General features: G+C 46.3%; 1 protein-coding gene across 1 annotated transcript in view; it reads left to right on the forward strand.

The window, feature by feature from the left end:
- Positions 1-23,295, forward strand: part of BACH1 (BTB domain and CNC homolog 1) — a 33,998-nt gene that overhangs the window by 1,393 nt on the left and 9,310 nt on the right. The window contains exon 2 of the mRNA XM_081085310.1: positions 19,601-19,893. Within this exon, the coding sequence (XP_080941436.1) occupies positions 19,660-19,893 (234 nt within the window). The 5' untranslated portion in view covers positions 19,601-19,659. The remainder of the gene's footprint in view (positions 1-19,600; positions 19,894-23,295) is intronic.

The raw sequence follows: 23,295 nt of genomic DNA on the forward strand, positions 1-23,295 counted from the left end.
ACGAGGAGGGATCCGGTCCCCGGCCCCCGCCCCCGGCCCCGGCCCCCGGCCCCCGGCCCCGGCCCCGGCCCCGGCCCCGGCCCCGGCCCCCGGCCCCCGGCCCCCGCCCCCGGCCCCGGCCCCGGCCCCGGCCGACCAGGTTGAGGAACTGGAACGAGGAGGGATCCGGTCCCCGGCCCCCGGCCCCGGCCCCCGCCCCCGGCCCCGGCCCCCGGCCCCCGGCCCCGGCCCCGGCCCCGGCCCCGGCCCCGGCCCCGGCCCCCGGCCCCCGGCCCCCGCCCCCGCCCCCGGCCCCGGCCCCGGCCCCGGCCGACCAGGTTGAGGAACTGGAACGAGGCGGCCCCGGCCCTGACCTGGTCCAGACAGAGCGTGACTAAGCCTTTGGTGGCGGTTCACTGAACACGTTTGTATTGGAGACGACGACAGCCCTTTACTTGTTGTTCCAGGTTTGGGACAAGAGGAGATTAGAAATCATGATCTTTTGTTTTTGGTGTCCAAGGTGAGGTGCAGAATGATTCATTTGGAAGAAAATGGGAAAACTTTGACATTAAAATTATGCTTTTCTGTAGGATAAGAAAGATTAACTTCAGGGTACGGATGAACAGAAGCACATGCATAGAGTGTGGGTGCTCGGCCCGCCTTTTCCTTTGGGGACACGAAGGGTTTACTGTGAACCAAAACATTCACCAACTGGAGGACTTACTTTAAAAACACCACACACCTGACTTCCTGATTCTTTCAAAATGTTCCTCATATTCATTTAATTTTTATTTCCAATGCAGTTCTGTTCTTTTTATATTTTAAAGATTAGAAGCTTGAGTGTAAGTTTCTTACTGCATTGTTGACATGGGGGAAAGGAAATAAAAAAAGACAGACCTGCCCGTTACATTGGATACCACGAGGCTTGAATTGGAGACAAGCCAGGGTGGTTTCATGTGTGTGACCTGCAGTGTGGTCACATGTGAAAGGATCCGGTGGGATCACCTGAAGATAATCTATGCATTGGAGTGCGATTTAGATAAAAATTTAAAAAGATGACTCTGTACCTGTGACGCCTTGTAAATCTGCATTTGTGGGGCCACGTGCGCACTCCTTTAACAGTGATTAATAAGACCACATATTTAGCAGGTCGCTTGGCAAGTGGCATTTCCCTCCTTAGGAAAAAGTGCTCGACTCAGAAAATGGACCTGGCCGGCCTGCTGGGGTGAAGAGTACTTACCACTCGACTGACGCTCTGTGAAGGGAGAGCTGCTTCAGCTCTCAAACTTGCATTTCCTGAGGGTCCTACTAAGTGGAGGGTGTATTTTATGTGGTGGAATTGATGATTTATGAAATTATTTTGATTAAAAACATATGCCACATAAGGTAATCTACTGGGGCCCAAGGTACGATAATTTGAGCAGTATTTGCCAAATCCACGACCTTTGGAGAGTAAATATTTCAGGACTGCAGATAAAATATAGACTTTCACCTGCATGAAACCTGGGCTTGGGGCCTTCTCAGTGCTTAGCATTAACAGAACTGGTTGGGCTTGCCTGTACCCTGGGCAGAAATGCAGGAAGCTCAGGGGTTAAGAATGGGTCTGGAGCCAGCCTGCCAGAGGTCTGTTACCGGCTTTGGAGCCTTGGGAAGTTACTGCATTTAGTTGTGCCTCCATTTCCCATCTGTCAAATGGGGATGATGGTAATGCAATCTATAGCACAGATAGTTTGCAAATTAAATGCGTGAACATGTGTGAAGTGGTTGAGTATCCATACATGTTAGGTGTTGTTATCTGTCTTCAAAATCAGGGAAGTGCCTGGTTGCACAGCCAGGCTTGGCAGCCTCCTCGTGCGAGTTACAGCCACAGATGAGGAGGGAGGTGGAGGCGAGCACGTGGGTGAGCCCCAGTCTCTGCTGCTGGAGAACCAGCTCCTGGGAGCGTGCTGGTAGGTCAGACCCCCACTGCCCAGGGCCAGGAGTCCAGCAGCTGCGTGAGGTGCTCCAGGCAGCTCTGGCCAGCGACTTGGAATTGGCTGTTGAGGAAATAGAGGCACTTTGATCTGCATCTGGTCTGTTCTCCACGTTGAGGTTAAGGACGTTGTGGTTGGCAGATTCAGTAGCCTGTCCACTCCCTCCCGCTCAGTCGCATAGGACAGAACTCATTTCTTGATTCTCTTTCCTGGGCAGTTTGTTGGGAACATTTGGAACGTAAGTTTACCTGCCAGTTACTTCTGAGTGTTCTATGTTCTTTCCGTGACATGCCTATGCTAATATAGAAGAATTACCCATGCCACACACTGGTCGGTTTAGATAGATAGGGCTTCCTGCACCTGTTCGTCACTGAGAAAGGTTGGGGAGATGTTTTCTGGTTGATCTCCTGTGGAGTGTTGGGGTGCCTTGGCTGGGTTTGTTCAGAAAACTGTTGGTTTCTGTGCTGGTTGTACAATATGGATTCATTTTAGTTCTGTGGTTTTGAAATTTGGGCATTTTTAAAAGTGAGACCATTATTTGTTGTATCTATTAAGCTGTGTTAAATGGTTACCGAGTTGAAACTCTTAATCATTTAGAATTCTGCTTTCTGTTTTCATCATTGGTGTAAATATTGAGGAAGCAGCTGGACTTAAATCATTCTTTTGGTTCATCTCCTGAGATAGAAAGAAAATTTGCCTTGTGGCTTTTTTTTTCTTTGCCTGTAATTGATCTGGAATTGAATTGAACCAAATATCATTTGGATTGTCTAGGTGTTAAACCTCTGATGCATGTAATAGTTTTTCTTTACTATTATTATTCCTCTAGAACTGGCCCTTGTTTTGTACAAAATCAGGGATAGTTTAGAGAACATGAATCCTCCTATATAATAAAAGGGCAATATGCAAATTGACTGAACCGTGGAATGACTGGTCGCTATGAGGTGCACTGACCACCAGGGGGCAGGCGCTCAATGCAGGAGCTGCCCCCTGGTGGCCTGTGTGCTCCCACAGGGGGAGTGCCGCTCAGCCAGAAGCTAGGTTGATGGCTGGTGAGCGCTGTGGTGGTGGCGGGAGCCTCTCCCGCCTCTGTGTTAGCACTAAGGATGTCCTACTTCCGGCTTAGGCAGGGAGGGGCCGAAGCTGTCGTCGGACATTCCCCAAGGGCTTCCGAACTGCTGCGAGAGGGTGCAGGCCGGGCTGAGGTACCCCCTTCACCCAGTGCACGAATGTTGTGCACCCGGCCTCTAGTAGGATAATAAAAGTTGCCCCTAAGTAAACAAAAGGACCAAAGACCTCGTGCTGCCAGCACCTTGTTACTGACTGGGTAGGATGGCAGTGGGCGTGCGGCAGAGTTGGGGGGCTGCTGGCTCCTCTCTCAGGTCTGGCCAGTTTACAAAGTGTTACCTGACTGCAGCGGAAGCTGTGCAAATCATGTTCCCTTAAAGAATAACTTTACATCATTTTCTTAATTTCCTTGAAAACTCATTATTCAAAAGAATACTTTTGTAATAAAATTATTCCCAGCTTCTATCTGGTAAAGTTATTTTCACTTTTTTGTTTGTCATTTCTTAGATTGGATCCGTTATAGTGGACAGCTTTACTTCCCTATCCCCCATTACAGTGGAATTACACTCAAAAGTGTTCCATATAGGGGTACTTTCTTCAGTGTCCACCTCCGAGGTTGTAGACTGACTAGTTTGGTAAGGGAAATGCCTTGCCCCCTCTCCTTTCTCTCATGGATTCTTCTTTTCACTGACTTGCCTTCATCCTCTCGGGTCCCAGCATAGATGCTTTGGCTTAAGGAGGTGAACTTAGGAAGGGGAGACCCCTGGTGTCCTCATGTCCTTATGCCGTGCTCCTCCTCTGAAATGGGCCACCTGCTCTGAGAGCCAGGAAAAGTAGCGAAGGAATTCTCCGAATCATCCATCTCCATGGAGAATTTGTTAGAAAGTGTAGCTTTAAACGATCTATTACTCTTTCAATACATTTGTTAGGTTGTAACTTTTGATTGTCATTCTGTAGTAAGTCTTTTTTTGGTAAGATCGTAATTTCATTAGTGTGTATTTTGCACTTAAGTGTATTTTAAAAATGCCAAGTGCCTATCAAATCTTGGCCTAGCCCACTTCTCATTCTCAACATTCCTAACGTCTACTTATTTACTCGGTGTTTCTGGGCAGTGTTCCAAGAATGGCTCAGGGCTCTCCTCAAGACAGAATTTTTCACTTAAATTAGAAAGAGAGGTAAAAAAAAAAGCCAATGGCCCTTTTAATCACCTTTCCCCAATTAGCAAAGACTTGAAGTAGAAAAGCATTTTTCCCGGATGACGAGGGTTGCAAACCTTCATTCCCGCCTGTCACCCGGAGAACCCAAAGTAAATGCCAGTTAGGGATGAGCTGTAGTTCCTGTCGTTTTGCCTACTTATTGGCTCTTGGAGGTAAAGGACTGTCACAGATACTATTAAAACTCCAGATATAGTTCTTTTTGTTTTGAAAAGGTGTTTTGTCCCTGAGGGCATGCCTGTTGCCATTGGCCTAGCTGCTTGTCTGTTTCTGACCTCAGGAGCCTGGACCACCTCCTCTGTGGGGCAGGCCGGACACCAGCCCCTCCCTGCCATTGCCCCACACCCTCAGTGTGGGAGGCCCTCCCCCCTGCTGAGGGGACTTGGAGCAGCTCCTTAATCCTGGAAAGTAAAGAAGAGTCATCTTTAAGGTGAAGGCACTTCTGTCTCCTCTTTGTGCCACTGCCCGCCTCAGCCTGGCACACAAGCACGTCCAGCTGTGGTGTGTGCGATAGTGGGGTTGCTAACTTTGTTTCAACGTTGGTGATGTGCTTACATGCTTGCTGTCCGGTTTACATTTGCTATATGGATTGCCAGTATCTGCTTTAGGAAGCAAATTTGCCAGGAACTTTGGCAGATACTGGCAATCCTGGACTTTTGGAAAGTCCTAGTCCAGTAGACAAGCAAGCCGATAGGTAGCCTGTTACTTGAGCAAGGGCAGCCTGTGAAGTGTGCCTTGCAACCTCAGGAGGTGGGAAACCTAGTTTTTGGGAAACCAGGAAAGCAGTAGGAATGTCAGTGATGAATGAATAGGTTCGTGAGGAAACAGCTTGTTTTGACAACTCCTTTGAGAAGCTTAGCAATGAAGAAGAATAGAGAGATGGTTAGTAGGGGGAGGTTGGGTCAGAATGGTTGTGTGTTGGTGTATGTATTTAAAAATAAGGTCAGTGGGAAGAGGTTGAAGATGTAGATTTGTCTTGTGATTGCAAGATGTCGGCCCCACGTTCAGGTGTCAGCAATAACTATGACTAAGTTTCTTGGAAGAAAACTCTTTTTCCTGGGCTGTCCTGTCTTTTTATCCGTGTGAAACCTATGCCAGAAGCCTCGTAGTAGATGCATCCTGGCCCCTCCTCTCGGAGGTTCCTGGGCCAACACTGCACATCAGCCAGGAGCCGAGTCCCAGGGGCCAGGCACCACTGGGACTGCCTGGAATGGATTGCGATTTGAGCTGGGACAGGAGTCTTCCCCAGAAACTCATGCCTCAGGTGGAGAGTGGGTTTGTGAGCACAGTCAGGGCGGGGCTAGGACGAGGGTGAGCAGTGCTGGGCCAGTGGTTTTCCCTGCCTGCTGCTGGCCCACCGCTGCCCCCACACATGCTGCCCAGTGCAGAGAACGTGTGCTTGCCTTTAGATTAGGAACTTTAGGTGACTTTCTCCCTTCTACCTGATCACATTTTCTACAATGACCAAGTAATACTTTTACAATCACATCAATCAAATGTTTTATTTAAAAACTTGAGGCCTGGTGCACAAAATTCATGCGTGTGTGTGTGTGTGTGTGTGTGTGTGTGTGTGTCCCTCAGCCCAGCCTGCACCCTCTCCAATCTGGGACCCTTTGAGGGATGTCCGACTGCCCGTTTAGGCCTGATCCCACCGGGGGCAGTCAGACATCCCTCTCACAATCTGGGACTGCTGGCTCCAACCACTTTCCTGCCTGATTGCCCCTAACCGCTTCTGCCTGCCAGCCTGATCGCCCCTAACCACTCCCATGCCAGCCTGATCGATGCCTAACTGCTCCCCTGCTGGCCCGATTGCCCCTTACTGCCCTCCCTTGTAGGCCTGGTCCCTCCCAACTGCCTTCCCCTGCTGGCCATCTTGTGTCCACATGGGGGCGGCTATCTTGTGTGTTGGAGTGATGGTCGATTTGCATATCACCTCTTTATTGTATAGGATTGTTTAAAAATTAAAAATGCTCTTTCTATCCAAGCAATTACATATGGACAGAATGTAATTCTTTCAGTACTCTAAGCCATCCTAAAGTTCTTTGCCTTCTCTGAATGCTTTCAGGGTAAGGAGAATAGATGCTGTCTTGCCACCTCTCATTGTGTGTATACCAGGTGAACCGCGCGCTCTTAACCTGTGAGCATGCCCCCTGCGATGGCTGTGGCTCTCACCTGAATAGAGTGCTGGGTTCATTGACTGGATGGGGAGGATTCTGTGGAACACAAGTCATAGAAAAGACTTGTAATATGGCCAAAATATTTTTTGTCTCAAGTAAAAAGACAGTATTTATCTATTCAGTTGTTCCTCAAATAATGTCTGAACCAAGGAATATTTCACCTTTTCCTTTTAACAGACCTCGCATTATTATTTGACTAAATCTTGGGATGATTATATTTTGGAAAGTAGCCATTGAGAGCTTAGCTGAAAAGTCTGCGTTTTGGAGATGGCAGTTTGACTCCCAAGTTACCATAAATAAAGGAACTGGATTTTAGCATTTTAGGTTTAGCTGCGGATGTTGAGATACTGTAGCTCTGTGGTACTGTCATGGACTTCTGGGTTAGGTTTTTTAAAACAATACTTCTACCTAAATAAAAACGTTTCAATTCTGTGATTCATGCAGTGTTCTAATTGCTTACTGTAACTGCTGCCTTATTTAATTAAAATGTTATTTAATTTTTTTTTTTTTTGAGTGGCTGAAACAGTAGGAATTTATTGTCTGTGTAAATTCGGGAGGCCAGAGGTACCAAATCAAGGTCTTGGTAGGATTGGTTCCTTTGGAGGGCTGTGGGGGTGACTCTGTTCCACACTCTTTCCTAGCTTTATGTGAACTTTTTTTACTCTTCATCCTTTTTTTGTGACTCAAATTTATTATGAATTGGAGCGAGGTGTGTGTAAGGAATGGTTGGGCATTTGAAGGGTGTTTTCAGTTACTTTGCATATGTGTCAGATTCTGTTCTAGGGCTTCCACTTTCTCTGGGCAATCAGAAATAAATAATTTGGATTATGGTTATAATTTTTACAGTTTGAAAACAAAAGGATATATGAAGAATCTTTAATATTTTAATTTAAATGTAGGGCATGGACACTAATGCTCTGGATTGAAAGTAACTTTTAGTGAAATATCGAGCATACTTTCCTCGAATTTTCCCTATGTAGATGGGTATAACTATAGAATTTGATATAAGTTCAGCATAGTACAGTGTCAGGTTCCTCTTAACACTATGTGAGATTGTTTATGTAACCCGAGAAGTGTTAATAACAAATTAGTTAACCAGATATTGAGTAATAAGGGGAAATTTGGTATTTCTTAAATGCCATTTTAATCTGCTTAACAGAAATGAGGATACTTGAGGCATTTCCATCTTATTCCTTGTTCTTCTACCTCTCTTTACTTTTATCTCCCCCCCCCCCCCCCCCCAACAAATCACACAACACAGAGATTATGGAACATACTTGAAATGTAATATGTGGACTGGGGCCAGGAGACCTTTTCAACCTTGAAGTTACTGACCCTTCAAGGCTTCACTTTCTTCATCTGTAACAAGTGGGGAAGTGGGTCAGACTGGTTGAATGTGCTCTTTTAACTAGAAAATTTTTAGCCTTGTGAAATTAGAATTTATCATGAGCAGAATTGTGGAGCTTTAAAGTTTTCTTTTTACCTTGTTGAGATCTTTAAATTTTTATTTTAAAACTAGAGGCCCAGTGCACAGAATTCGTGCACTGCGGCGGGGTGTGTGTGTGTGTGTGTGGTATCCCCCTCAGCCTGGCCTGCACCCTCTTGCAGTCCGGGAGCCCTTGGGGGATGTCTGACTGGCAGTTGGACATCCTTCGTGCTGCCATGGGGGAGGGCGAGGCTCCCTCCACCGCTGCTGTGCTTGCCAGCTGTGAGCCCAACTTCTGGCTGAGCGGTGCTCACCCTGTGGGAGTGCACTGACCACCAGAGGGTATCTCCTGCATTGAGCGTCTTCCCCCTGGTGGTCTGTGCACCTCATAGCACTGGTCGTTTGGTCATTTGGTCGATTTGCATATTAGCTTTTTATAATACAAGAAGTTTAGGAAGCTCTGCATTTTGTAACAATTCTTGGGTTTATAGAGCCTTTTAAAATGCAATTTTCTTTTTTTAAAAAATAAAGTTTTTATTAATTTTAGAGACAAGAAGGGAGAGGGGAATAGGGGGGGAGAGAAACATTGATGTGAGAGAGGAACAATGATTGCCTCCCTTTCACATGCACCCTGATCAGGAATCAAACCTGCCACCTTTTGGTGCATGGAACGACACTCAACCAACTGAGCCACACCAGCCAGGGCATAAAATGAAGTTTTATTTTCATCACTTGCTTAATAATGGCAGTAGTAGTGATAAAATGTTGATCTAGTGCCAAGCTTGTGCTATGAAATGTGCCAAACCGTCCATTCCTCAGAGTAAGTGGTGGTGCTTTCTTAGGGGACCTGAGTGTGGAGTCAGTGTTTTATGGAAGGTTGCAGTTGGACATACCGGCAAAGCCTTAGTTGTATCCACGTACTCCTGCTCGTTCCCACGCTGTCCTGTTGATAGTGCTAACACGACCTAAACTTGGTTTTCTCTTGCATTTCAAAACTCTTTGTATTTGTCTAGCACTTTATTGTCTTCAAAGGACTTTGTGAGATGAGGGTGGGCGCTACCTACTTATTCATGGTGCGCACCTGCCCTTGTTCCTAGGGCTACACCTGACTCGATGGTCTTTCTCCTTCTTTTCCTTTAACAGGGTTCTCTTTTTCCAAGTCAGATCACCATCCTATTTTAGCTTGCTGTACAATTTAATTTTCTTTTGTGATTACTGTGAAGATACCAGTGGAGGCTGCTGTATTTTAGAGGCACCCATGATTTTTCTACCTAGTGACAAGCCAGTATCTACTGATAATGGGAGGAAATAGTAATTCACTTGAGAGTATTCAGAACAATAAAAATAAATGTGAACTGCATTTTTAATGAAGGCACCTTTTTTGTTTATAGTTACTGCTTATTTTTAACATTTTTCTGATTACAAAGTAATGGGTGTTTATGGTTAAGCATTTAAATGCAGAAATAAACAAAAATTGCCTAGGTGTAACCATTGTTACTATTTTGGTATGTATCCTGACTAAAGGTGGAGGAACCAAGGTTTATGGATATGTTAACTCTGAGGTGACTTTGAGATACACAAGTAGTAATGGGAGTGCAATTGGTTACGTGAAATCCTGGTTGGACCAAATGTAGATGAGAGGGTACTGCAGCCCAGGAGTGAGCATGTTCCTGTGGGTCTGGGTGAGTTCACCCAGGGAGTGTGTGCAAAGGGGAGGAGAGCCCTGGCAGATGGCTTGCTTGGTTGGACGTGGTCCTGTGCACCGAGAGGTGGCGGGTTCGATTCCCTGTCAGGGCACATGCCTAGGTTGCAGGTTTAATTATGGTCAGGCTGTGTACAGGAGGCAACCAATTGATGTTTCTCTTTCACATGATGTTTCTCTGTCTCACTCTCTTTCTTAAATCAATACACATACCCTTCAGGTGAGGATTAAAAAAAAGAAAAAGAGGAGAAATTTAAGGATTAAGCCCTGGGCTCTCCAGCATTTCGAGGTTTGGGGGAGGAGGAGGATCCATCAAAGAAAGTTGGTAGGTGGTGCCAGTACGATGGCATGTTGGGACTGTGGTACCCCGGAAGCCAAGTGAAGGAAGGATGCAGGGAGGGGATGACTCATCTGGACTCCTGCTGGATGCTGGGAGAGAAACTGGTGGTTTGCCATTGGCGGAGGGGAGGCCATCGAGCCTCCGAGTGGTTTTCCTGGCGTGGAGGGAAAAGCCTGATGTTGTGGGCTCATGATGTCAGGAAGACGGAAGTGGGGATGCAGTGAATATAAACGGCTCTTTTTGGGAATTCACCAAAGGGAGCAGAGATTTTATTGTAGGTAGCAGGGTCTCGGAAAGGTCAGGACATTTTATTCTAAGAGAAAAGTCATTTCAAAAAGAAAAAGAGAAGAGTCATTGCAGTATGTTTTGTATGAAAATGGGAATGCTGTTCATTCACTTTCTTTTCGTCTTGTCTTGGTGAGACTGTGCTGAAGTTTGTCCATTTTATTGGTCTTCTCAGAGAATTAGCTCGTGGTGTAATGAACAGTTCCACCAAAAGCAGACACGCAGTTGCACTGTGTGAGGGGCTCTGTTGGTGAGTGCAGAGGTTCCCTCAGGTTCGGGGGGGTGGGCCCCGGCCTCACAGCTCCTCCCTCACAGGACACCCACACCTGCTGTCAGCATAAATATTAAACGGCGTGTGTGACACTGTCCCAGACAAGAGCCCTTCCTCGGTTTTTCTACCTCCTCCGTCGCTTAGTTTCTATGTGCGACCTAAGGTTTTAGTTAAAGGTTGATGTTTTTCCACTTATCAGATTCCTTTTCAGTTTGTAGAATCTTTAAAAAGTTGCATTGAGACTCGAACCAAGTTATCAACAATTTAGACTTAACTCAGTTTTACTTTTTTGGGTTTGCTATCTAGTTAAACATCTTTTTTAGTTTGGGTTTTTAGTCAAAGTAATACATGTTGCTTTTTAAAAATACAGAGATTTCTCCTAAAGCAGCCTCATCTGTTGCACCCCATCCCACCTCTAATTCTGCTTCATGGTTAATATTCATGTTTGTTTATTTTTGCTATTTAATTCTTTTGGTGCTTACTTACCTCTGTGTCTCTAAGATGTTTGTACTTCATTTATTTATGAACTTAAGACATTATCTGTTGGTTTCCTGTTATCCTGAATGTTGATTTTTGTTTGCTCTTACCATCCCTCCCACCTGTATTTATAATCCTGTTTTTGGTCACCTCTATAAATCAAAATTAATATATATCTTTTTTACTTTGGTCTCATTAATCTAAGGAAGTACCTTCTTGACTTTGGATATTATAAGTCGTTAGATGTACATCCTTTCCTTTCAGTTCTTTCTTGATTCCATCTCCCTACCCGTCAGTGTTACTTTTATGTTGTCAGGGTTAATAGTACTTACTTTCTGTTCGATAGCTGTCATTCAATCCTACGTTACTGTCTGTTCTGAAAACCAGTTCGTGTTCATGTTTTGTCTGTGGTGCTGGGCAGGGAAGCTAAGCAGCATGCGTTCCCTTTCCCCACAGCCTCGCTGTCTCCTGTGCCACTCAAAACCAGGTTAATATTTAAAAAGTCAACATTATGTTTACAGAGCAGAAAACCAGAAAGTGAAGTTAAATCCGCTTATAGTAACTACACAAAAGTATAAAGTACTTGGGAGTAAAGGTAACACAAGGTGTTCTTTAATAGAGACATTGGAATAATGCTGAGGGAAATAAAGAAGACCTAAGTAAATGGGGAGATAAGCATGTTTGTTCATCAGAAAACTCCATTTGTTAGATGTGGGTTTTCCCTAAATGGGTACATAGATTCATTGAAATCCTAATAAAATTCTACTGGCTCTTACAACTCAGTAGAAAGAAGAAAACAGCCCAGTTAAAAAGAGACAGGAGACTTGAACAGACATTTCACAAAAGAAGATACACAGCTGTCCAGTAAACACACATAAAGATACGATGTTCAGCATCATTAGCCATCAGGACCTGCAAACTGAAACCACAGGAGAGAGTGCTGTGCGCTGACTCGGGCAGCGAAGGTGAAAAAGACTGGCAGGACCAGGGCTGGTGAAAGCGAGGAGCAGCTGGAACCTTCAGACATTGCTGGCAGCAGTGTCAAATGACACCATTGCTTTGGAAAGACGGTTTAGCCATTTCTAAGAAGTTAAACACAAATCTACTGTAGCACTCAGCTTTCCTCTCCTAGATATTTATTTGCCCAAGAGAATGAAGTGTATGTCCATTCAGATGTTCACTGAAGCTTTATCACAAAAATCCCAAATTGGAAACAGTGCAATTGTCTATGTTTATTACAATTGTCCATCTATAGTGAATGGATAAACAAGTAGTGGAATATCCATGTAATGGAATATTATTTAGCAATAAAAACAAATAAATCACTGATGTACACAGTATGATTGTCACAAGTTGAGTGAAAGAAACCTGAAACCAGAGAACACAGTGTGTGATTTCATTTATATCAAGATCAGAGAAAATGCATAAAGAAATTGTTGGTACCCAGAGCCAGGGAAACAGGAAGGAGAGGGGCCTGTGGAATTTTGAGGAGTGATGGGCGTTTCTAGTCTTGACCATGGTGGTAGTTTTCTGCACATATGTCAAAACTCACTGAACTGTACACTTTGAATAGTGCAGTTTTGCATAATCATAACTCAAAGTTGAGAAATAAAACAGTGACCCTGAAACATCAATCAGAAAGAATATATGTGCCCCTATGTTCATAGCGGCGTTATTTACAGTAGCCAAGATCTGGGAAACAGCCCAAGTGCCCATCAGTAGACGAGTGGATAAACAAACCTGGTGCATTTACACCATGGAATACTATGCAGCTGTAAAAAAGGATCTCTGACCCTTTGAGACAGCGTGGAGGGACCTAGAGAGTATTATGCTGAGTGAAAGAAGTCAGTCAGAGAAAGACAAGTATCACATGATCTCACTTATATGTGAAATCTAATGAACAAAATGAACTAATGAGCAAAATAGATCCAGAGACACTGAAGCATAGAACAGACTGAAGATTCTCATAGGGAAGGGGTGTGTGTGTGGGGGGGGAGGGGGGGAGATTGACCAAAGACCTTGTATGCATATATGCTGAACCCATGGATTATAGACAATAGTGGGGTGAAGGCCAGGGAGGGGATGAGAGTGGGGAGGATGGGGGCCAATGGGAGAAAAAGGAGACATCTGTAATACTTTCAACAATAAAGATAAATTTAAAAAATAAAAAGTGACCAATAAAAATATATATTCAGTAAATTAGCTTTATTGGTATGGGCCAAGTGTCCTTGCTACGCCACATTATCTTACCATAGTCATATTCCATTGAGGTTTAATAATCTCTTTAGGATCAAGTACCTGCTAACTATGTTCACCAATAAAAGACCTCATCATTTATGTTCTCTGTAGTAAGAAAGTATAACCGTGGAATCAATTATTCTTGTTTTGGTTCTGGAACTTGGCTTTCCTATGTTCCTTCTCTTCTTTCCTCCCTTCCAAGCTGTTTTAAACTTACTACCCAGAATCCTCAAAATTGGGTTTGTTGACTTGGGAAGTAAAAAACCTACCTTTTGTTTCATGAGCCTGTAAACAACTCCCTCAGACTCTAACCATTCAGACGGCTCACTTCTAAGTGTAACTGTAGCTTTACATTTTAGATACGGAATTATTCCAAATAAATGTAGCAAAAGATCCATGATTACATAATTTCTAATATTAGGAAGAGTAAATGGGAAAAAGAAACAACTAACTTTGCCTGTATGGAACCTCTCATAATGTTGTAATAATCATGAGCTGCAAAAACTGCATTATTCTACCCCCCCCCCCCTCCCGCCAATCCTCCGTTAAAGAAATGTTAAGGCATCCTTAGTGGCATGGTTTTAACATGGATTGCCAGCCCACTTTCCCATATGTCTCTGTAAAACAGCGGTTCTCAACCTGTGGGTCGCGACCCCTTTGGGGGTTGAACGACCCTTTCACAGGGGTCACCTAAGACCATCGGAAAAACACATCTATAATTACATATTGTTTTTGTGATTCATCACTATGCTTTCATTATGTTCAATTTGTAACAATGAAAATACATCCTGCATATCAGAGACTTACATGACGATTCAGAACAGTAGCAACATTATAGTGATGAAGTAGCAACGAAAATAATTTTATGGTTTGGGGTCACCACAACATGAGGAACTGTATTAAAGGGTCGCGGCATTAGGAAAGTTGAGAACCACTGCTGTAAAAGTTCTTCAAACAGCGCCGTTATTATGCTGCTGTAAGCCTTTCTGCTACTCAGCCTTGTTCAGACTTTGTTTTACATTTTCTTTCAGCCTTTTTTGATATATTCATCCATGCATCTTACCCAGTCAAACTTATGATTTTTTCCTAAGACGGAAACAGATTTAGAAAATAGGATTATCAGATACGATGTTTAAACAAGTGTGATATTTAAGATCTGCCAAAGGTGAAAGAAAATAGCAAATGTTGGTCACAGAGCTCTTCTCCCTGGCTCTTCGGCAGGTGAGTCGGGTCTCAGAGCGTTGGGAAGAATGCCAACTTGAATGATCGTCTCTCACTTAAATTCCATAGATGTTTTGATGTTAAGGCTCTTTCAGAATTGGGAATGGTGACAAGAAAAGCCACGTTTTAAAGAAATTCTTTCCTGTGCACATCTCCATTTAAATTAATTTTCTTATAAAGGCCCCTGAAGGAAAGACAAAGGACTGAGTTGCGGGGCTGACACTGTGGGGCTTTGCCGTCCACTGGACAACAGAGGAGAAGGTTCCCCTAGTGTCCAGAGCTGCTCCCACTCTGGGTCCCTGGGTGCAGCGTAACGGACCTCGACCGCCCTGGTGTAGGGGGTGTCGAAGTGTCGGCGGGAGACACGAAGGAGGCATGGTGAGGGGACTGAGCCATAGAGACCCTGTCCTGCGGCTGAGCTGAGGGAGGCAGAGTGATGGGCAGGTGCTGGAGGGGGGTCAGGCAGAGCCGTGAGGACGAAAGAAGGACCTCAGCCTGGCCGCCATGGAGGCACTGCGTCAGGGTACGGGCCAGGAGAGGCCTGTTGCACTATTTCTGATATCAAGGGTCACTGGTCACTTATTGGCCCCCTCCCCCAACCCTCGGTGAGCAGGATTGTTCTGGAAATGATTGTTCTCTTTAGCTGGATATTACGGGTAAGTGAGGATTGACCAGGAAGTAGTTTTTGTCTGAAGACTTACTGCAAGTAGATATTTTGGGAAATGTCCCCCTTCCTGTGTCTATGGAGGATAATGATCACTGTTGTCTCCTTCACCCGGGCATCCTTTCTGGTCTGAGCATCTCTGGGTTATGTTTTGATGTGGGAACTGTCTCTTGTTGTCATGGCACCCTCTGCTGTGTGGCAGGATAGACGCCTGTAGGAAGGATAGTTGTCACCTTTCACTGAAGAGGGAGGATGTTTGGATGGTTGTCCTTTTCTACGAAATGAGCCTTGGGTGTTAGATGACTTTCTGTGCCTCCCACCTTGAGAACTTAGGACAGTGCAGCCCCGTGAGACGTGAGGTGGGTGGTGCGCCCACTCTTGCTGCTCGTGGACGCGACCATCACACAGGATCTCTGAGTGTCTGCTTCAGTGCAGCCAGGCCTGGCTCCATGACCCGATAGCTACCTGAGGTGCTTAAAAGTTTTTAAAAGTAAGTTATCCGTCAAGTTACTTGTATTAAAATGTGATAAAACCACAGCACAATTTTCATTTTCTTCATGATTTTGAAAGAAAAACATCAAGTGATCACTGTTTTAAAACTCACATTGTGTGTGTTGAGCAGAGAGCAGAAGTTATTTCCAAATGGAGGTACAGGAAGCGTGAAATGTCTGCTCATCCTTCGTCAGCATTACCGGGTGAATCAGCAATTTGCTAAAGTCAGCAAACTTTTACTTTGAATTTTAACCATAGTATATGTAGAAAAAATCATCTGTAACATAGGAATCTAAATTTGGTATTAATACATTAACAGAATTTTAGTTTTGGAAGGTCCCTTGGGGGTATTATCTTTTTAGGTTTGAGAAATATTAGAAGGTGACTGTGTTATTCGAGGGATGTGTGCATTCTTACCTGATGGAGTCATTGCTTGGTTACACTGCTGGGTGAGATGGGGCACCGGCCACTTGGAAGGGTCTCGGAATTAGGGCAGTAGATCTTCTGAACCTCCTGTCGGGCCCCGTGCCCGTGAGGCCAGGGCTGAGGCCGCACTCAACAGGGGTCAGTGAGGAGGCCGCTCAGAGCTGCCAAGCCTCGCTCTTCTTGGCCGTTGTCTTGCAGGTGTGTCCAGCTCCCGGAGCAACGAGCGAAGGCTCTCTCGTCCTCCTGGCTCTGGACATGCCATCGGGTGTTTCTCTGAGTCCCGTCTCAGGGCGTATGTTGGCAATAGGCTGTGCTGTGTTTGGAAGAAGTTGATGATAGAGGTTTTGGGTTTGTATTAAAAATATCAAGTCATTCATTCAGAAGCAAGTACCTGCATTGGACCAGGTCCTGTGTTATATGCTTGAGGGCAGAAAACAAGACTGGCAAGGTTTTATCATTTCAGCTGAGACCTAAAGGTGAAGAGGTCCAGGCGCGGCAGGGAGGAGCTTATGCCTGTGGGCGGGACGAATGGTGAGGCTGGAGAAGAGCAGGAGAGGGAGACAAAGGCTTGAGAAGACGTTGGGCCAATAGGTAGGAAGTCTGACCACACAGGTCCGAGGACACGCGGAGGCTTTAAAATCGGTCATCAGACACTCGGAAGGCGTCACAGGAGTTTCAGCAAGGGAGGATGACATTGCTGTGGGAGAATCAACTAGAGCGTGGTTCTCAACCTTCCTAATGCCGCGACCCTTTAATACAGTTCCTCATGCTGTGGTGACCCCCAATTTCATTGTTACAAATTGAACATAATGAAAGCATAGTGATGAATCACAAAAACAATATGTAATTATAGATGTGTTTTCCGATGGTCTTAGGCGACCCCTGTGAAAGGGTCGTTCGATCCCCAAAGGGGTCGCGACCCACAGGTTGAGAACTGCTGAACTAGAGGATCCAGAGGGCTTGAGGGGAATGAAGCTTTTGTTATTGTCTTGAATAGCAGCTAATATTTATTATTTGTTGGCTGTGGGCTAGGCAGTATGCCAAACGCTTTTACTCTCGTCTCAGGGAAACCTTGTAAGAGCCCAGTGGGTGCTGCTGTTATCCCTGCCTCACGGATGAGAAAGCAAGACCCGCGAGGATCAGTGGCTGAGCTGGGACTTGAGCCCAGACAGTGTGGGGTTCCAGACCCCGTGCTGTGAGCCACTGGGCATGCGCTTTCAGGGCAAGAGGTGATGGTCTGCCAGCGGTTCTTGACTGTGAGTGGGTCACGCTGGACATTTTTTTATACAACAGAAATTAGAGTACTTGGGACTAGTAAAAGTAAAATATTGGTATGTAAAACTTTGGTTCACTTTTTTTTGTACAGCTGTGCGTGTGCACGTGTGAGCTTGTAAGCCATTGCAGAAAGCAAGCAGCATTGGTGTAGCCGAGAGCCGGTGGAGTGGTGGCAGTGCTCATGGAGGGGAGGGGGTCTCGGGGTGAGAGGCCGATGTGCAGTCTCCATGTGAGATGCACGCAGGGCCCAGTGTGGGGAGGTGTCAGGATGTGCCCCGCTCTCTGGGGGGAAAAGATGGGTCCAGGTGTGTGTGTGCGCAGTGCAGGCCTCCTGGTTCTCTAGCTTCTCTCAGCGGTAGCTGATGGGACAGGGTTGGCATGCCACCCACATGTGCGTCTTCCAGCAGATCTGTCAGCTGGCTCTGACTTGTGAGGTGAGCTGTCACCCCGAACTGCCTGAATAGGGGGTTGAGCCACGAATCAATTCTCCGGAGTTTAAGGTGAGCGGTGAGCCACCCGGTGGCAGTGGGCTCGCAAGTAGTGTTGGAGTGAGGCTCTGGGAATGGTTTGGCTGCAGTCAGTGCCCTTGGGATCCAAGGACCTCAGGGTTCCAGGGTTGAAGGCCCAACGTAAAAGTAAGACTAGTACAGTTTTAGGAGTTCGCAAGGCAGGTGCCACAAAGCACAGGCTGGGACTGGGTGCGAGACGCAGTGGCTGGGAGGGGACCGTCTGGAGAAGGTGGAGGCTCTGTCTGTGGAGCCAGCATGCAGGTGCGTGATGTCCTTGACCGACGGTGCTGGCCTCTTCTTCCCAACACTGATTCCCTGTTGGCAACTGAAATATTAAGACCAGCTGCCAAAGGGAATTGCCTGTTTCCTACGGGCACCCCCAAGTCGAGTAGTTCTCTGGGTGATTTTGGAGTTGATTGCGTGTGGTGCTGAGTCAGTCGGGTGGAGCGTGCGCACAGTCTGAGATGTTTTCATTGACTGCTTCTGAGGAACTCAGTTTCAGCCACACGGAGCACCCGGAAGCAAGCGTAGAAGTCGGATAGCGTTTGAGCTGCATCGTGACTGAGTCTCGGAGGCGGAACGCCCTGGTCTGGCTGAGTCTCGGAGGCGGAATACCCGGATCTGGCTGGTCTGGCTGAGCGCTGCCGTCCTTGTCTCTCCTCACTGTTTGAAGGAGAGTGGGTCTGAGGACAGGGACGCTTCTGCAGTTGCTGAACATTTGGGACCTTCCGGCTTTAGGCAGTGAGTCCAGTGTCGGGGGACAAGGGGTCACAGAGTGGTTCCTGAGGAGCTTCTCAGCCGCCGTCACATGATCACACGCCGTGGGAGGTGCACACACCATGGGGGTGCACACACTGGGGTGCTCGCCACGGCGTTGGGCTCTGGAAGGAAACGCGAATCACCGCCTGCTTTCAGCTCTGTGTGCTTGAAACGTCATGTGTGAGGACGGTAGTACATGCCTGAGACACATACACAGGCTGGGCTACTTTCTTTGCAGGTGCTTGTATGTGATAAAATGTATGGAGCTACTATATGTTAGTTTAGATCTTAAAAAGGCACATGCTGATAACTTGTCCTAACGTTTTGGGAGGACCAGGAGCCTCTGGGCATGTGACCTGTGTGACAGCTAGGAGGGAGCTGTGCTTGCGGCCTGCACTGTCGTGTGGAGCAAGACTTGCTCTCAAAGAGGTCGTTTCTCCTCCTCTTGGAGGAACTTGACCTTTTGTGGGACGTGTCCCTTGTTAGGAAGCACCGTGCCCTCCTGCCAGCTGTCAGGTTGGGGATGGGGCCTGGAGAGCGTGGTGCACCTGTGCCCTCGCACTGGTCAGTCCTGTCCCAGCCGTACCCCCTGGGGACCCACACGCCTATTCACGCCTTAGAGCAACAGGAATGGGATGCTCCCCCCCAGTGTCCTGGCCCTTCTGCTCTGCGTCGTGTTTTCTCAGTATGAAAGGCCTCACAGTCAGAGCCCGTGTAACCCTTGGTTCACAGGTTCTTTCTCCCCCACCCTGAGAACCTTTGTCCTGAATTAGTTAGAAAAGCGCTATCCAGCCCTGTTTTAAATGAGGGAAATTGGTTAAGTGCTTCTAGGGCAGTGATGGCAAACCTATGAACTCATTTTTTTGGTTGATTTTTCTTTGTTAAATGGCATTAAATACATAAAATAAATATCAAAAATATAAGTCTTTGTTTTACTATGGTTGCGAATATCAAAAAATTTCTATATGTGACACGGCACCAGAGTGAAGTTAGGGTTTTTCAAAATGCTGACACGCCGAGCTCAGAAGGTTCGCCGTCACTGGTCTAGGGTCACTGAGGCCTTCGTGTTCATTTTTGTTCAGGTGACACCTTGCCTGTGTCTTTCAGGTTGGACACAGTGGGGAGAATGCTTTCACGGCACGTCCCAGCCCCACTCGCAACTCAGGATGTCCCGGGGGGAGAGCACGGTGTTTGCCTATGAGTCCTCGGTGCACAGCGCCAACGTCCTGCTCAGCCTCGACGACCAGCGCAGGAAGGATGAGCTGTGCGACGTCACCGTCCTCGTGGAGGGGCGGCCGTTCCGCGCCCACCGTGCCGTGCTGGCCGCCTGCAGCACTTACTTCCACGCGAGGGTCCTGGGCCAGGCTGACCCGGAGCTCAGCATTTCTCTCCCAGAAGAGGTGAGCGGGTCCACCCTCGGGAAGCCACCCTGATTTTAACTCATGGAACCTAATTCAGTCTCTATGGTTCACTCAGTTAAAGACAAAACCATCTTGTCTCAAGGCTCAGGTGCAGTTCCTAGGTTCTGCAGCAATACGTTTAACTTTTTTCACAAAATTATGACATTTTACATGTAAAGTTATTAATTTTAGATTTAGTTAAAAATATTTATTGAGCAGATGAATAACGTACGTTATTTTTAATTTTAACTTTTAAAATATATTTGTATTGCCCTAGCCGGTTTGGCTCGGTGGATGGAACGTCAGCCTGCGGACCGAAGGGTCCCGAGTTCGATTCTGGTCAAGGGCACATGCCTGGGTTGTGGGCTTGGTCCATCCTGCAAGAGGCAGTCAATCAATGATTCCCTCTCATCATTGATGTTTCTATCTCTCTCTTCCTCTTCCTTCCTCTCCCTTCCTCTCTGAAATCAATAAAAATATTTAAAAAATATATATTTGTATTGATTTCAGGGAGAGGCAGGTTAGGGAGAGAGAGAGAAACATCAGCAATGAAAGAGAATCATTGATTGGCTGCCTCATGCATGCCCGCTACTGGGGATCGAGCCCACAACCCAGGCATGTGCCCTGATCTCCTTTGCCTAGTTTCCTCCAATGGTAACATTTTGCAGAATTGTAGAATATCACAACCAGGATATTGACATGAATACAACCCATCAGCTTATTCAGAGTTTTTGGTTTTACTTGCACTAAGTGTGTGTGTGTGTGTGTGTGTGAGAAGCTCTGTGCAGTTCCATGTGTCCACCACAGATACTAAATGGTTCCCACACCCAAACAACCATTTATAATTGCACCCTCCATCCCTAAACCCTGGCAACCACTAATCTGTCCTCCTTTCTAAAGTTTTGTCATTTCAAAAATGTTCTATAATTGGAATAACACAGTATGTGACCTTTTAGAATTGGCTTTTTTCCACTTAATTCCCTTGAGATTCATCCAGGTTGCATGTATCGATAGTTTTTTTTTGGATTGCTGAGTACTATTCCACAGTATGGATGTGCCAGTTTTTATTTAACTGTTCGCCTATTAAAGGAAATTAGCCTAGTTCCAGTTTTTGGCTATTACAAATAATGTTGCTATGGACATTGGGCCGAGCCAGCTCAGCCAATTCGAAAGCCTGAGTGAGGGCGGCGAAAGGATGAAGAAATGACACACAAAGAATAAGCTGGGTGTAGGTGGATCTCCCTGTGCCTGGCTGAGGCCACAGAGGGAGAGCCAGAGGCAAGCTGAGCCTTTATTTTATAGCCAGGGGTAAACAAGGTAGTGGTCACCATAGTTACAATGTTCTTGTGAGTTTCACTTGTTTTGGCAGCACTGGCTGCACCTCCCACAGCCCATTAGCTACCTAGGAAGGATCTAGGGAGCGTCATAAGGTCAAGCCTCATTACGGTAGGAGGACTGTGCCCTCTAAGCTGGGACTTGTTTGTGGCTTTGCCAACATGTCAGTCCGAGGCTTAACCCTATAGCCGCGCCCTACATCTCGCCCTTTTTTTATTTTTAAGCTACTATAATGAAAGTAAAACTTAAGCATCAAGAACAAAACTCTGGCTATTAAAACAATAACAAAACAATGCCAATGCAAAACCCAAACTACAAACATGTTAACATTTTAAAACTTAAACAGAAAGCTCTGGCTATTAACAAAACAATGCCAATGTGTTAACGTTTTTAAAACTAGTAAGAATAATAAAACAATGCCAATGCAAAACAGCAATAAGTGAGTTTTTGCTAAATGAAAGTTTCTTTTGCTGATCTACTCAGAATCCTCAGACATGGCTGCGCAAGACTTTGCAGAAGATCGGCAGCTAACGAATGCTGGCACAGCCAGAAACACGATTGAGGGAGTCGCTTCCACATCTTGCCTTTCTGCCATCTGCTGGGCCTCAGTTGTTAACTTCTCCAGCCGACCCCATGTTGGCACCTCAGTCCCCTGCGTAGCCTTCGTCATCTTCCTTTTTTTGTTTTGCTGTCATCAGGGCAACTCTCAGTCTTTTGAGCGAAGGGACAAGGAGCTTCTCTGGGTCCGTTGTGGTGACGCACGTAACACCCTGGTACCCAAATTGGCTGTGCTGCTCCGTCTGGAAAGATACAAAACACCACCTCTTCCCCACATCATTACTGGATCTGGTAAAACTCTTGTCAGGAGGCCCAATGCCTTTCGGCTGCTGTACGACCCTCTGCATTGTAATTCAAAAACTTTAACACATAACATTCTTCTCTCCCTTTTTTTTGTTTTTATAGTTGCATTTTAAGAGTATTATTGGTGCTTTCCGCTATTGCCTGAGTCCTGATCCATCACCCCAGGGAGAACTTGCCAATCATGCGCTTCGGTTTACTGAGCCTGCTGGAAAGGCTGCAGTGGGGTTAAGGATAAGACCCCTAATGTTTGATGGGACTGGGCTGGCCTCCCTTGAAGTGTCTCTGCCTAGGCGGCATTGGTTGTCACAGTTAAAGCAACCCCCTTTCTTTTTGTTTCTGCGTGTTTAGGGGGTAAAAGGAGAGGCTTATGAGCAACAGTAAGCTCCCCAAATGTTTGCACCAGACCCCCATCATCCCAAACCCGCCGGCGCTGTTCCCTTGCTTCTTCATGGGAAGAAGCACATCCTCTGGAGGGCTCTTTCCCACAGGAGCTGCAGCACCAGGGACTGGAGGAGGAAGCAGAGGCGACGATGGTACAGGTGGAGTTGGAAGCCTCTGGTAGCCTTCCCCCATCTGTCTTGATTCCCCTGCCACATTCATCCACTCCCTTTCAGGAGTGGGCTCTAGGCAGTCCTGAATCAGGGACGACAGACTGAAAGCAGAGGCAGGCATTTCCTCTGGACCTTCAGCTATATAATGATCTTTAAGTTGTTTTCCTACCTTCTCCCATGCCTCTGTATTTACCTTTCCTTCCTCCGAAAACCATGGACAGATTTTACTCACAAAACCCAACAACTCGAAAAGCTGTTCATACCTCACAGAACAGCCCCGTGCTTGGGGCATAACCTTAAGCGTGGATATGTATAAGTTCTTTTCCTGTGATCCTGAATTTTCCATGTTTTACACCTAGTTATATCACTGAACTTTGCTCCGTACCTTCCTTCTTGTTTTCTGCACGTTCTTCACTGGGGTGTCCTTTCACCTGACAACTGCAGTTCCCCCAAACTCAGGCCCCGCGTTGGGCGCCACATGGGCCGAGCCAGCTCAGCCAAGGGTTCGAAAACCTGAATGAGGGCAGCAAAAGGATGAAGAAATGACAAAGAGAATAAGCTGGGTCTAGGTCAGTGATGGCGAACCTATGACACGCGTGTCAGAGGTGACACGCAAACTCATTTTTTTTTGGTTGATTTTTCTTTGTTAAATGGC

This window comes from Myotis nattereri (assembly GCF_964212035.1).
Source record: "Myotis nattereri genome assembly, chromosome: 3".
NCBI classification, from domain to species: Eukaryota; Metazoa; Chordata; class Mammalia; order Chiroptera; family Vespertilionidae; genus Myotis; species Myotis nattereri.